This window comes from Dermacentor silvarum, chromosome 6, assembly GCF_013339745.2.
Source record: "Dermacentor silvarum isolate Dsil-2018 chromosome 6, BIME_Dsil_1.4, whole genome shotgun sequence".
In the NCBI taxonomy this organism is placed as follows: Eukaryota; Metazoa; Arthropoda; class Arachnida; order Ixodida; family Ixodidae; genus Dermacentor; species Dermacentor silvarum.
The window spans coordinates 117,066,623-117,079,986 of record NC_051159.1 but is presented as its reverse complement, the minus strand read 5'-3'; the positions used below and the strand labels follow the sequence as shown (position 1 = coordinate 117,079,986).

The window sequence follows — 13,364 nt, the reverse complement described above, 5'->3', positions numbered from 1 at the left end:
TTGTGCAAGTAATGTCCGCCTCTTCGAGTAGACCAGCTCATCAAATGGAATTGTGCTATCTGCCACAGGCAACCTTTAAGAATTTTTGAAAGTGTTCGCTGAAACACCCTGTATATGGTTGATTACCCTAATTTGGTACTAACAGCCATTGGTACGCGTTCAGAGCATACCTAGTGACGAGCATAGATTTGAATTATATTATGGTGCGATGTTACCAAACAGTAACATACCACGAGGTCGCGGGATTGAATCCCGGCCGCGGCGACCACATTTCGCTGGAGGCGAAATTTAAAAAACGCCCGTGTGCTTGCGTTGTAGTGCACGTAAAGAACCCCAGGTGGTCAAAATTAATCCGGGGCCCTCCACTATGGCGTGCCTCATAATCAGAACTGGTTTGGGCACGTAAAATCTCAGAAAAACGATATTTCTGAACTGAATGAACTCATTCTTGTGCAATGGTTTACAACGCGTTCAGCAAGTACAATGAGCCAGCAATAATGCTTCTGTCGTAAAGTAAGCAAGAAGTCCATTAGTCATTTTTTTTCATTAGTTGATTATGTGTTTCGATTTTTCGTGATACTAATGTCCACCTTTTCGAATAACTTAGCTCAACAATTAGAATTGTGTTACCTGCCACAGGCGATTTTTAAAAATTCCGTAAACCTTAATTTTCAACACCCGGTGTGGCACCACAGAGGGTTAAATTGGTACTGGTGAAACACGGCATTTCTGATAAAAGTTCCGGCAGAACCTATGCCGCGATGAGTGCGGACGTTGCGATTAACATTCAAGCAACCTGCGCTGGGACAGATTGGGCACGGGGACACTGCTCAGGGCATCGTCCTGATTCAGCGCTTTTTCGATATGCAGGCCTTCCTGGTGCTACTCGTATCGCTGCTATCAGCTGCGCCGTTCTCGTTATCTACTCCACCGTCTGATGGCTACGAGTTCACGCTCCCTCCCAACCGTCACCATAGAGTAACACAGTAAACGTAATGAGTGGATACTCCCGTAGGCCCCTGCGGCCGACTTTGGCGCTCAGCGCACCTAGCGGAATCGGCGAAACGAACCAGTCTCCAAGATAGCCGCCGCACGTCACCGAATCTCGGAGGCCGTGGTTTCATTTTCGTTTCGTTTCCTTTCTTTTTTTTTTTTTTTTTTGTGACCAGTAACGTTGCATACATCGATTTATTTCATGCAGGCGCTTGTGCCGCTGTTTATATGTTGCGACGACGAGCGCACAAACGTGTTGTTTCACCACAAAGGCGTTGTTTCACTTTATGTTAGTTAATTTAAATTCATATTCGTTTGTTTCAAGCTGTACGTTAGCGCGACAATCATACCAACTGTTGATCAGGAAGCAGAACTTTATAGTTTGTGATGTTGTACTTCTAATAACTCACACTAAAAGGAGTATTCTAAATAAACGTGTCAGGTTCCTCCAAAACGAATCAGCTTGCTGGACAGCCAAGAATATGAAAATACCAGACAACAATTTATCGCAGCAAGATTGTGAGAAAAGTGGCAGACACATGAAAACGGAAAGAAACTGCGAAATGAAAGTAATGGAGAATAGTGGGAAATCAATGGCGTAACAACTTTACACAAAAATAACACACAGAAGACATGTTGCAAGTATACAGATCACAAAAGAAACTACACAGACAAGCCAGCAATTAATTTACTAAAAGTTGAATTGTTATAGAAGAAATTAATATGACGCTTTTTCTTGCACTTCTACGAAGGAAGGTGAATTAAGGTAGTAAAATCATGTGAATGGTTGCGTGCCAAAATAAAAAGGCTACATATACAATTGGGCATGCACCAATCTCATCTCGAATGTTAAATCCAGTGAGTCGTTCATTAAACAGCTGCAAGATATTGGAATCTGGGCCAATTAAGCACTTCGAATGCGTTGGGGGTCTTCACCTGCTGTCTTCGAATCCTTGCAATGGTCTTCTGATACTTGTAAATTTGCCCTTGAATATACATGATGTCCTTTGGCTATAGAGTGTATGTTAAGAAAGGAATAGTGCAGATTACTACAATACGTAGAATGATAGAGCCAGAATGTAAGCAATACTGGAGTCTTCAAAGCATATTTGTCTAATCTAACACTGCGTCTGTCGTTGGTATTATTCTATGTCATCAAAAGAATGGCTGCCGAAGAAGCACTGTTATCAATGCTAAGAAGAACCTTTCTGTTGTAAGGACTCCATACACAATTAATACATGAAAACACGTATCTTCCGCCCAATGCAAAACAGCTAACAACGCTCGAGCTCACATAGCTTGCAGAGATTGAGAGAGTGCGCTTATTGCCACAATGCAAATATTGCACGTGTACGGCTTTAAAAATAGCCATATTTTTCTTGCAAAACTGGCGCACCATACTTTTTCAGAAGCCGCTACGCTGAACCTTCTTCAATAAATCAACATAAAGCCCTCTGCACGGAACGGCAGGAGTTCATAGGCCGCATTCTTAACGAACCATTTTATTTTATTTTCGAACTTCGTCATTGTTTCAAACGTGCCTCGCGGCTCGGACGCTGCCGCGTCGCTGTTATCCCTGGTATCACCACTCATTGCTGTGCACGATAAGAAAAAAGAATGCAAAATGAAATTCAACGTTACAAATGGGCAGGCGCTGTTTATGACTTCAAGGCCGCCATGCCCCCAACTCCGTCGCTCGTTCCAGCGACACAACGAAATACGAAAAGAATAAGTCTTTAACAACGTGCACAAGAACTTCCTGTGGCCTTCCCATAGAACGGCGACGAAGCAATAGTGTGAGACGCTGGCAGAAAGAGCCAAGAACGGCCGTCGGGCGCATTTTACAGGATAACGACGACGCGAGCCCGGCGACGGGGCGTGACTGCACTTGGCACGTGCTGAGTCTTCTTCCTAGGGTTTTACATTCCAAAACCAGTTCTGATTATGAGGCACACCGTAGTGGAGGGCTCCGGAATAGTTTTGACCACCTGGGGTTCTTTAACGTGCACTACAACGTGCTGGGTCGTGCCGCCTGTCAAGCTGCTAGCCTCGCCCGCAGCCGCCACCACATTTTTCTTGATTTCCTCTGCCACCTAGCGGAATCGGCGAATCTCCGTAGCTCGGCCGCGATACGGCTCGAGTGTCCACTCTTGTAGTTTACTCTGTTACTATATGCCGTGACCTCATACTCTCGGCGCAACTCGCTGATTTTCATCGGCATCATCGGCAACGGCATCGTTATCCTCCTGCTATTTAAACAGCCATCCCGACAGTCGAAGCTTCACTAGGCACGGGGACAGTGCTAAAGGCATCGTCTTGATTCAGCGCTCTTTCGACATGCAGGCCTTTCTGGTTCTACTCGTATCGCTGCTATCAAATGCGCCGTTCACACAGCCGTTGCCCCTGGTCTCGTTCCCAGTATCTACTCCCCCAGCTGACGACTACTATTTCAGGCTCCCGTTCGGTAGTTACCCCATACCCTTGGCGCACCTAGCTGATGTTCAACCGGTATCTTCAATAATGGCATCGTTACCCGCCTACCGTTTAGACAACCATCCCGTCAGTCCAAGCTTCACGGGGCAAGCAGACACTGCTCAAGGCATTCAAGGCATCTTCCTGATTCAGCACTCTTTCGACATGCAGGTGTGTACAAATTTTTCACTCTATGTAAATAAATCTCATGACAGATGGTTAATAGTGTTCTTGTGCCCCAGAACTTTGTGCGAAACTCTATGTGAATGCTTCTTAATGTATTTCTTCTATTAGGCTGTGGAGACGTTGAAACTAAACCTGTACCCCCTAAGCGTGCACCCGCTCTGTGTGAACTTAATAACTTACCTGATGACCCTGCCGAGCATATTACGGTTATATTCCACCTACTCAAAGATTTGCACACCCGTTCGTAACAAAGCGCAAAGTTTCAAGCAGAACTGGCCGCTTACACAAAGTCCATAAACTCCGGCCGAAAAAGCATGCCGTCTGATATCACCGATATTCGCAAGCGGCTAGACGACCTATAGAAACGAAATCAGATTTTTTTCGACCATCTCTCAAAAGAAATAACTTGAAGTCAGGGGTCAGTAGAAGAATTGAAAGCTGAAAACCACCGCTTACAATCGCGCCTGAACTAGTAGGACGACAGATATCACCGGGATAACATAATATTTTATGGTCTTCGCGATTCTCAAGAAGCATGGCTCGAAAGAGAAGAAAAACTAACAAATGAGAATACGGCTATTTTTTATCTTTTTTCGTTGATTCCTTTCAAAGAGCTCATCGCTTGGGCAATTTTGCTCCTAACAAATTTCGCCCCGATGTAGTAAGGTTAACTTACTTTAAAATGAGAGATAAAGCACTGTCATTTCCCAGTCAGCTGAAATCAAAGGAAATCACAGTAAACAAGGATTTTTCAGTTGCTACACGGATCGCCCGCAAAAAGCTAATAGGTTTCGCGAAATCTCAGCCAGAGTTACCAAAATTTATATTAAAGTACAATAAACATTCCATAAATGTCAGCTTCTACTATACGACACAACTTCGGACTGCGTTCAAGAACTTCAAACACGCACAGATATCAGCGCCAATCGTTCAGGTGCTTCTTCATTGCCCTCAGTCTAGGGCTTGCATGAATTGTGAATTGCGTTATTCCTGTAATTCACATTGATCAGTTTTAGTTATCAATGCCAGAAGCGTAGAAAAAAGCCGGCAGATCACACGCCCTGTGGGAATCGATGTTATGCGAAGCAGTGTGCGTGGAGCCTACCAAGTTAACGAAACGACCATGAGAGAACTAAGACGTAGGCGGCTGTTTCATGACCTACATGGCACGCATGTCATGACATTCATCTCATGAGTCCTCTGGAGTCCCTTCAGCTACGCCTAAGAGACCTTAAGGCAAAAGCCTTACTCATGCTCATGACTATGAATGCAACCATTATCCTTTAGCCTTTTCCTTCACTTACTACCACATCCAAACAAATTCCATTGGTTTTTGAGTGTTATTCTTTTTCGCCGAGTTATTGTCATTTTTCCTGAGTCATGGTCATAACTCGGGCTTCTACCACCATCGTTTAGTGTTTGCTTCACCCACGTCCGAATCCATTTCAGTGGTTTTATTGCGATAGCAATTATATGGACACTCAAAAGCAGATTTCTGCCGTCGGCGTCGCCATCGCCGTGAGGTTCCGTATGACGTCATTTGGAGAAGAAATCGTCGCCGCGCGCCGATCGCTGTATGTGCGAGTGAAAGGGCGCGAGGGGCGCGTCTTTCACGGGGAGTGAACACACGGCGGAGAACAAACGCGCGTTCTGCGCCGTGCTCGCTTAAGGGCTGCAGAAGTAGGCGTCTCTTTTCTCCTTTACAATCACCATATATGTAGAGCAAACGCGCCTTCCGATGCGCAAGAGGCCGTGGGGGAGGGGGAGGGAAGAGAGGCGACGTTTAGCTGTGGCACCAAGTGCCTATTTATATCAGAGGCTCCGGCAACAGTCACCAACGCCGCACGCATTTTGAGCGAACGCGGGCAAAACGCCGATGGCGTCGACAACAGTTCTGCGTGTTGCCGATGCTGCTTCATGTACAAGTTTATACAGCTTATAAAGCTAATATCATTACTCCGTATAGCTCTCTACAAGTTTGCTATCGCAATTGATGCTTCGCCTTTCAGGTGAAACTGCGACAACTTTTTTTTGAGTGTTAAATCTTTTTTTGCTGAGTTATGCTCATGACTATGACTTCTACCATCATCCTTTAGTGTTTCCTTCACTTAGCATCACGTCAGAATTCATTCCATTGGTTTTTCAGTGTTAAACTTTCTAGATGCGAAGCCTGTCTTGGCGAACATTTGCCATTTTGACAGTATCTATCTATTTATCTATCTATCTAGCTATCTATTTATCTATCTATGTATCCATGAAGCCGCCTATGTCTTGGTGCTCTCATGGTCATATCGTTAATTTGGTATTTACCAAAATTGGCATACTATGATAAGAGTGTATGGCGAACATAAATTACAGGTCATGACATGCGTGTCATGTAGGTCATAAAACATAATGACCCAGAGAAAAAGCATTAACATTCAAAAACCAACGGAATGATTCTGACGTGGATACTAAGTGAAGAAACACTAAAGTATGATGGTAGAAGTCATAGTCATGAGCATGACTCAGCAAAAAAAGATTTAAACAAACACTGAAATTGGTTCGGTTGTGGGTACTAAGTGAAGGAAACACTAAGGGATGGTGGTGGAAGCCATAGTCATGAGCATGACTCAGCAAAAATGACAATGGCTCGGCGAAAAAAGAATAACATTCAAAAACCAATGGAATGGCTTTGGATGTGGCAGTAAGTGAACGAAAAGGCTAAAGGTTAATGGTTGCAGTCATAGTCATGAGCACGACTAAGGCTTTTGCCCTAAGGTCTCTTAGGCGTAGCTGAAGGGACTCCAGGGAATCATGACATGAATGTCATGACATGCGTGTCATGTAGGTCATGAAACAACCGCCTACGCCTTGGTGCTCTTATGGTCGTTTTGTTAACTTGGTAGGCTCCCCGCACACTGTTTAGCATAACATCGATTCCGACAGGGCGTGGGATCTGGCGGCTTCTTTCTCTGAGTCATTGTCAATTTTGCTGAATCATGCTCATGACTATGACTTCTGGCATCATCCTTTAGTGTTTCATTCACTTAGTATCCACGTCCGAACCCATTTCGGTGGTATTTGAGCGTTAACGTTTTTTCGCCGGGTCATTGTGATTTTAGGCGGCTGTTTTATGACCTGCCAAGTTAACTAAGTTAACAAAAGGACCATGAGAGCACCAAGACGTAGGCGGCTAGATAGATAGATAGATAGATAGATAGATAGATAGATAGATAGATAGATAGATAGATAGATAGATAGATAGATAGATAGATAGATAGATAGATACTGTCAAAGTGGCAAATATTCGCCATGAAATGATTCGCATTTAAAAACATGGTGCATAATCTTACATTACTCATACATGTTCAGCACACATTGCAGTAAAACCTCGTTACAAGAGATACTCAAGGGACTCGGGGAAACACGTCTCTTGTAACCAAAAATTCTTTAAAAAACGGAGGAGTTGGACTAGATCACGTTATTATAGATCTGCGGAACCGCGATTAAAAAATTGGAGGAGGCTTAAGCTTCGCCTTTAAGAGTGGAACGCGATAGCGTTATCGGAACCCGTTCGCATTGCATTTTTCTTTGAGTAGGCTTCACTGCAACACCGAACATGGGAAAGCCAGCCTACAAAGACCAAGCTTACACCGATTCCGCTAAAGTCTGCTTCCCTTTTAAAGAGACATGCATTGCTGGGAAGACGTTTCAGGGGCAATATAACTCGTCTAATATGAAGGCCCTATGACCTTTTTTTTAATTATTTTAATAATTGTTTACTATTACCCCGACGCGCGCGCGTTTCCAAAACGCATTAGGCAGGCCAAATCCCAATTTGACCTGCCTAGGATGCGAGTGCCATCTGGATAAGATTTTCGCAAGTAGCCTACCCAAGCGCGCCACTGTTAGTATGGTAGAAATGCTGGCAAAAGGGGTTCGTGTTTGAGTTTCCTCGTAACAGAATTACGTTTTCTCGTACACTCAAATAATAGTCCAACGCCACTATGTACGTAGGTTGTGGTTAAGTCGTACTTTGCCATTTTTCTGACGGATTTCACTGTGAGAAATTCAATTTTTGTTCACTAACACCTGGCACCACATGGAGGGCCTGCGTGGTCGGGGTGGCTCGGGTTGATTTTCTCTTGAACTAACAGCTTGCACCACGCGGAGGGCCTACGTGGTCGGGGTGGTTCGGGCTGATTTTCTCCGCCACACACGCCGACATCCACGCCGACACCGACGCCGGCGCCAGATTTTCTGCGACACGGGGCCCTTAACGGTTTCGCGTTAATACGACCCCGTTCTAGCCGTGTACGCAAAGGGCGCATAGTTACTCCATACCGTACAACTCCTGGGGAGTCTAAGGTTCGCTCACAGGCAAACGTAACCCGAGACGCCGTGAACTGCGGACGCAGCAAAAGCAGCAGCAAACAGAAAATCAGCGAAGAGGGAAGCGCAAAGTCCCGACGTGGCAGAGATTCACAGCAAAATAACTGGGCCAATCGTGCATCCGCCCGCGTCCGCTCGGCGCTCTTCGGCTCCCGACGATTCGAACGGAGCTGTCTCATGGAAACAGGGCGATGGTTGCGGAGTCCGACTACCGGCATACAAAGCGACCAGCGCCACGGTCGCTGCGACGGAAATCGAACGCAATGGTACTCTGTCGCAAAGTCGGTTTGGAAATGCGACAGCGATTATAAAAGCATAATCACAGAAAGTTCAGTGCAATTTGCTGTAGTGAAGACAATTGTCTAGAGACGTAAAAAAAGTTGTCCTTGGTGTCTCCTGTAACCATGTCTCTTGTATGCGATGTTGTTAACATGGCGAACAGAGAAAAACCAACCAAACCATTTTCAAATGTCTCTTATAACCGAGTGTCTCTTGTAACCGTGTCTCTTGTAACGAGATTTTACTGTATTGCCCTTACAGAAACATAGCTCAGCCCTGGCATTCAGAACCATCAAATCTTTCACAATGCAAATGACTTTATTATCTACAGACGCGATCGGTTTACGCATCGCGGTGGCGGCGTTCTTCTCGCCACATCTAACAGCACTCCATCATCAAGTATAAATATTAGTACGTCTTGGAATAGTCTGGGTGTCGTTAACTCTTGACGATCGTAAATTATTACAAGGCGTTTGCTACCGATCTGTGTCTACCCCGCCAGCCTTTATAGTTTAACTCCATGGCTGCCTTAACGAAATCACTACAACATTCTTTTCAATCCTATACTGTTACTCGGAGACTAATTTTCCGAGCACTGTTTGGAACCCTAATACAACGCCCACATTGCCTCCCTTCTCGGTCCAATGTGATGAATTTCGTCCACTTAGGTTCCCTATTTTCACTGACTAAACTAATTACGGAACCGACTAGAATATCATCCAATGTATCAAACACTCTTGATCTCTCCCTCACCACAAGACCTGATTGTGTATCGGAGATCACTCATTTGCCAGGCCATAATGAACAATCAATAATTACTTTTCATCCTAACGGGGCGCCCCCCCCCCCCAAACCTTTTAAGATAAAAAAGACACAAGACTATAAGAAGGCAAATTTCATTGCAATCAATAACGATATGTGCGTCTTCATGGAAACGTTTTTTGCCAACCTTTTTGATCGATCCGTTCATCCCAACTGGGATATCTTTGTATCTAAGGCTGACTGCTTAAAAAACAGATATATTGCAGTTAGCAACAGCACTTCTAATTCGCACGCGCCTTGTTACAGCGTCCATATTAAAAAGTTATCAAACAAGAAAAAACGACTTTATCTCACCGCAAGATTTCCCCAACTAACTCCCTGGGCGGCTTACAGTGTTGCCTCTAATTCATAAATATCAGCCCTAAAGAATGCCAAAAACAACCTCCTATCCAATACCTTACCGGACATGTTGCAAAACAATTCTAGGCAATTTTGGCATGTCACTAATCCCACAGCTAGCAATCTTATCGCTTTGGTAAACCCACGGGGTGATCCATTTAATAACCACATGTGTGCTACAGTATCAAATTATGTTTTTGTTAATCAATTTTCACCACATAAGAGCACCCGTGTTTCTGAAGTACAGAGGGGTCCGCTGTTAAAGGGAACACCGGAGCGCGTGGCGTCTGCTCGGCGCCACCACCGGCCGCTGGCTGCAACAAGTTTCGCGCAGGGGCAGTGAGCGCTGTGGGCGGTGCTCTTTTGCCGTCTGCTACCGTCTGCTGCCGCACTTCGGATAGTAGAGAAGCAAGCCTATCACGCCTTTTTAATCTTGGCTGGTGAGTGAATGGCCACACACTGATAGCTAGCCATTGCAAAGATGAAGGAAAATTAGACGAGGCAAAATATTAACAAGCAGGTACGTTTCAGCTTACAAGACAAATATGATAATTTTTTACGGGTGTCTCTTTGTGGCGCAGCCATATTAGAGAATACTTCTCCGTGTGTAGTGCGCATCTCATTTCTACTCCTGCATATTCGAGTCGCTGCAGTGCGTAGGCTGCACAAAGAATCCACAAGCGCCTTTAACGAGCATATTAATTTATAAAGAGCTATTACACGAGTTATCGTTGAATCATGGGAATCGACGTGCGCAGTAAGCATTTTTTGAGACGGGAAAATCTTTATGAAATGAGAAGGCGAACAAAAGACGGCACGGTCATTACTGCTGATGCTAAGGGTACTTATCTGATTATACATCAATCCAGTCACTTTCCTTCCAGCTGGAAGGAAAGTGTCTGCGTTCAAACACGAACTACGCGAGCTGCTTGCTTCGCGACGATCCGAAGCACGGCAGCTGAGTGTAGCATACGACGAAAGAACACCACCCACAGCGCTCACTGCGCCTGCGCGACACTTGTTGCTGCCGCCGACCGGCGGTGGCGCCGAGCAGACGCCACGCGCTCCGGTGTTCCCTTTAACAGTGGACCCCTCTGTACATCACCATGATTACTTAGTGATGCCTCCGGTGACGGTTGACCCAGCTGGTGTTGTCCGATTAATTAATACCTTAAAAGATCATACTAGTCCAGTATATATGCTACCGTTAATACAAAATCTTAAAAAACACTTGTGCTTGTACTTCCGTTATGCTAGATATATTTTTCAACAGTCATCGGACACAGGCACACTTCCTAAATAATGGAAAATTGACAAGATCGTTCCACTTTATAAATCTGAGAACACGTATTCTCCTGCTAATTATCGCTCCATATCTATCTCTAGTACACGTTGCAAACTGCTTGAGCGTATGATTTTCACCACTCTTCTCAACAATCTCGAGGACAGTTGAGTTTTCTCGTCTGTACAACATGGTTCCTGTAAATCATATTCATGCGAAACTCAACCTAATTTCTTTCACAGATAACTTGCATAATATACCTGACAGGTCATCTGTCGTTGATTGCATCTTTTTAGACTTTTCAAAATCATTCGACAAAGTTTGCCGTGATATGATTCTACTAAAACTGGTCACCTAAACATCGGCAGTAACTTACTAAAATGGATCGAATGTTTTCCCATTAATCGTTTACAATTTGTCTCGAAGCCAGAGGGTTCCTGGACTAAGGAGCCTTCTCACCTCAGGGTGATACCAGGCCTCGCTCGGGACACTGTTTCACTAATAAACGTTTCTTTCTCTCTCTCTCTCTCCGCCCACGGCTACAATTCGCCATTCGTTAATGTACGTTCTGGTGCACCACCAGGTTTCGTTCTCGGACCACTATTATTCCTACTTTATATCAATGATCTTCCTTCTTGTGTGTCATCTAACATCCATTTATTCACCGATGACTGTTATTCTTCTCGATAATAAACACGATAATGATGTTATCATGCTACAGCCCGACCTTACGGCTATAGCGAACTGGAGCAACCAATTGCTAATGGAACTGAACTTTAACAAATGCAAGGTCATGCGTGTCACCCGTACTTCTACTCCTTCTCCAGCATACTATCGAAATGACATTGCACTCGAATGTGCCAATTCTTATAAATACTTAGGCATCCACATTACATCTCATCTAACCTGGAGGCACCACATAGATTTCATAATCAATAACGCTAACAAAACGCTAGGTTACCCGCGACGTAAATTTTCTCGCGCACCGTCTTCTTTCTGTGTTCTTTATAAAACATTAATTCGTCCTGAACTAGAATACTCAACAGCAGTGTGGGATCTTAGCCAAGACTACGTGATCACTTCCTTAGAACGTGTTCACGATAACTGAGTTCGTTTGGTTTTCTCCAACTTTAAGCGCGGAGCAAGTATAACAGCAATGAAAACTAATTTGAATCTTAAATCGTTGACTTCACGACGAAACATATGTCGGGTCACTATGTTCCACAAGTTATATTGTCACTCCACCTTGCACAATAACTTCTTCCATAGATCCAATTACTAATCGCGTCGCATGGATAATCCTCCCAAAGTAGCCACCGCCCTATGCAGAACAGGCTCTTTTTTATGCTCATTTGTTCCCCGCACTTCTAAAGAATGGAACGACCTTCCCAATGAAATTGTATCTATTACTGATATCAATAATTTTCTCAATGTTTTGGTTCGTATTGTATAAACACTGACAATTTTGTATTTCGTATTTACTAACAATTTTATTCTTTGTTTCTTAGCTAACATTGTATACGTAGGAGCCAGGACAGGCCAAAGATACTTTGCAAATGTATCATTATGCGATACAAGGTACTAGAGCAATAATTGTATCCTTCGCGATACTTTCCATTTGTGTCTTAAGATACTTCGATGTCTTAGGAAACTTATCATAGATCTATATAACGTCGCAGCAAATGCGTATGCACAAAAATGTTTTTTTGGAAATCCCTAATTGCGACTAACGTTGTTACATTTGAATAAAATATTTGTTGGTACACTCAAAACTTTTTCTTTATTGCTCAAAGTAAAATATTTTCATTCAGAAACAGTTTACTGCTGTTGCTTTAGGTACTTAACAAGTAAGCTCTTTGTACGCTGCGCTGTCTGCAGTTTTTGCTTCTCGCTTTTGTAATTGATGGAAGTCGCTGTTCCGCTTGTCGTCCAGCTAGCGGGTCGCCATCTAATTACAAGAACGTCAATAAGAAGCTTCTGCACGATGGCGCAAGTACCACTGTGGAGTTCCAATATCATGAAAACAAAAGGTCGGCTACGCACAGATGTTCAGTCGCTCGTTTTTGTCAAGATGGCGCGAGCGCCAGCAGGTGACTCTGCCCCACCAATAGAGACGCGCTGACCGCATCGCCTGCCCTCGCTGGAGGGCTCTGGCGGGAAGGTGAAAGAATGTCGCTGGCTTTAGTTTTATTCAGGTCGCTTAGTGGAAGCAGTATGAGCTTGAGAAGCGGAGGTCAGCCAAAGTTTAAAGTTTCGCACGGTGATGTTGCGATAGCAGTATCTTGTATCTTAAGATACACGATACAGTCTTTCATGTCTCGGAAATGTCGCGGAAACAAATCCCGGCCCCGGCGGCCGCATTCCGATGGGGGCGAAATTCAGAAAACACTCGTGTACTTAGATTTAGGTGCACGTTATTGAACCCCAGGTGGTCCGAAATAATCCGGAGTCCCCCACTACGGCGTGCCTCATAATCATCTGGTGGTAAAACCACATATATTTTAATGTCTCTGAAATACATACTAATACACGTCTTGCCAGACGGATTATGGTACAGATACACGATAGCCAATGAATTTATAAGATGGTGTCTAAGATACATGTATCTTGGATACTG

General features: G+C 44.3%; 1 protein-coding gene across 1 annotated transcript in view; it reads left to right on the top strand.

Moving 5' to 3' along the window:
* Positions 1-814: 814 nt before the first annotated feature.
* The window catches only part of LOC119456847 (collagen alpha-1(I) chain-like), a 36,721-nt gene continuing 24,171 nt past the window's right edge, over positions 815-13,364 (top strand). The window contains exons 1-2 of the mRNA XM_049669415.1: positions 815-835; positions 3,302-3,636. Of these exons, the coding sequence (XP_049525372.1) occupies positions 3,331-3,636 (306 nt within the window). The 5' untranslated portion in view covers positions 815-835; positions 3,302-3,330. The remainder of the gene's footprint in view (positions 836-3,301; positions 3,637-13,364) is intronic.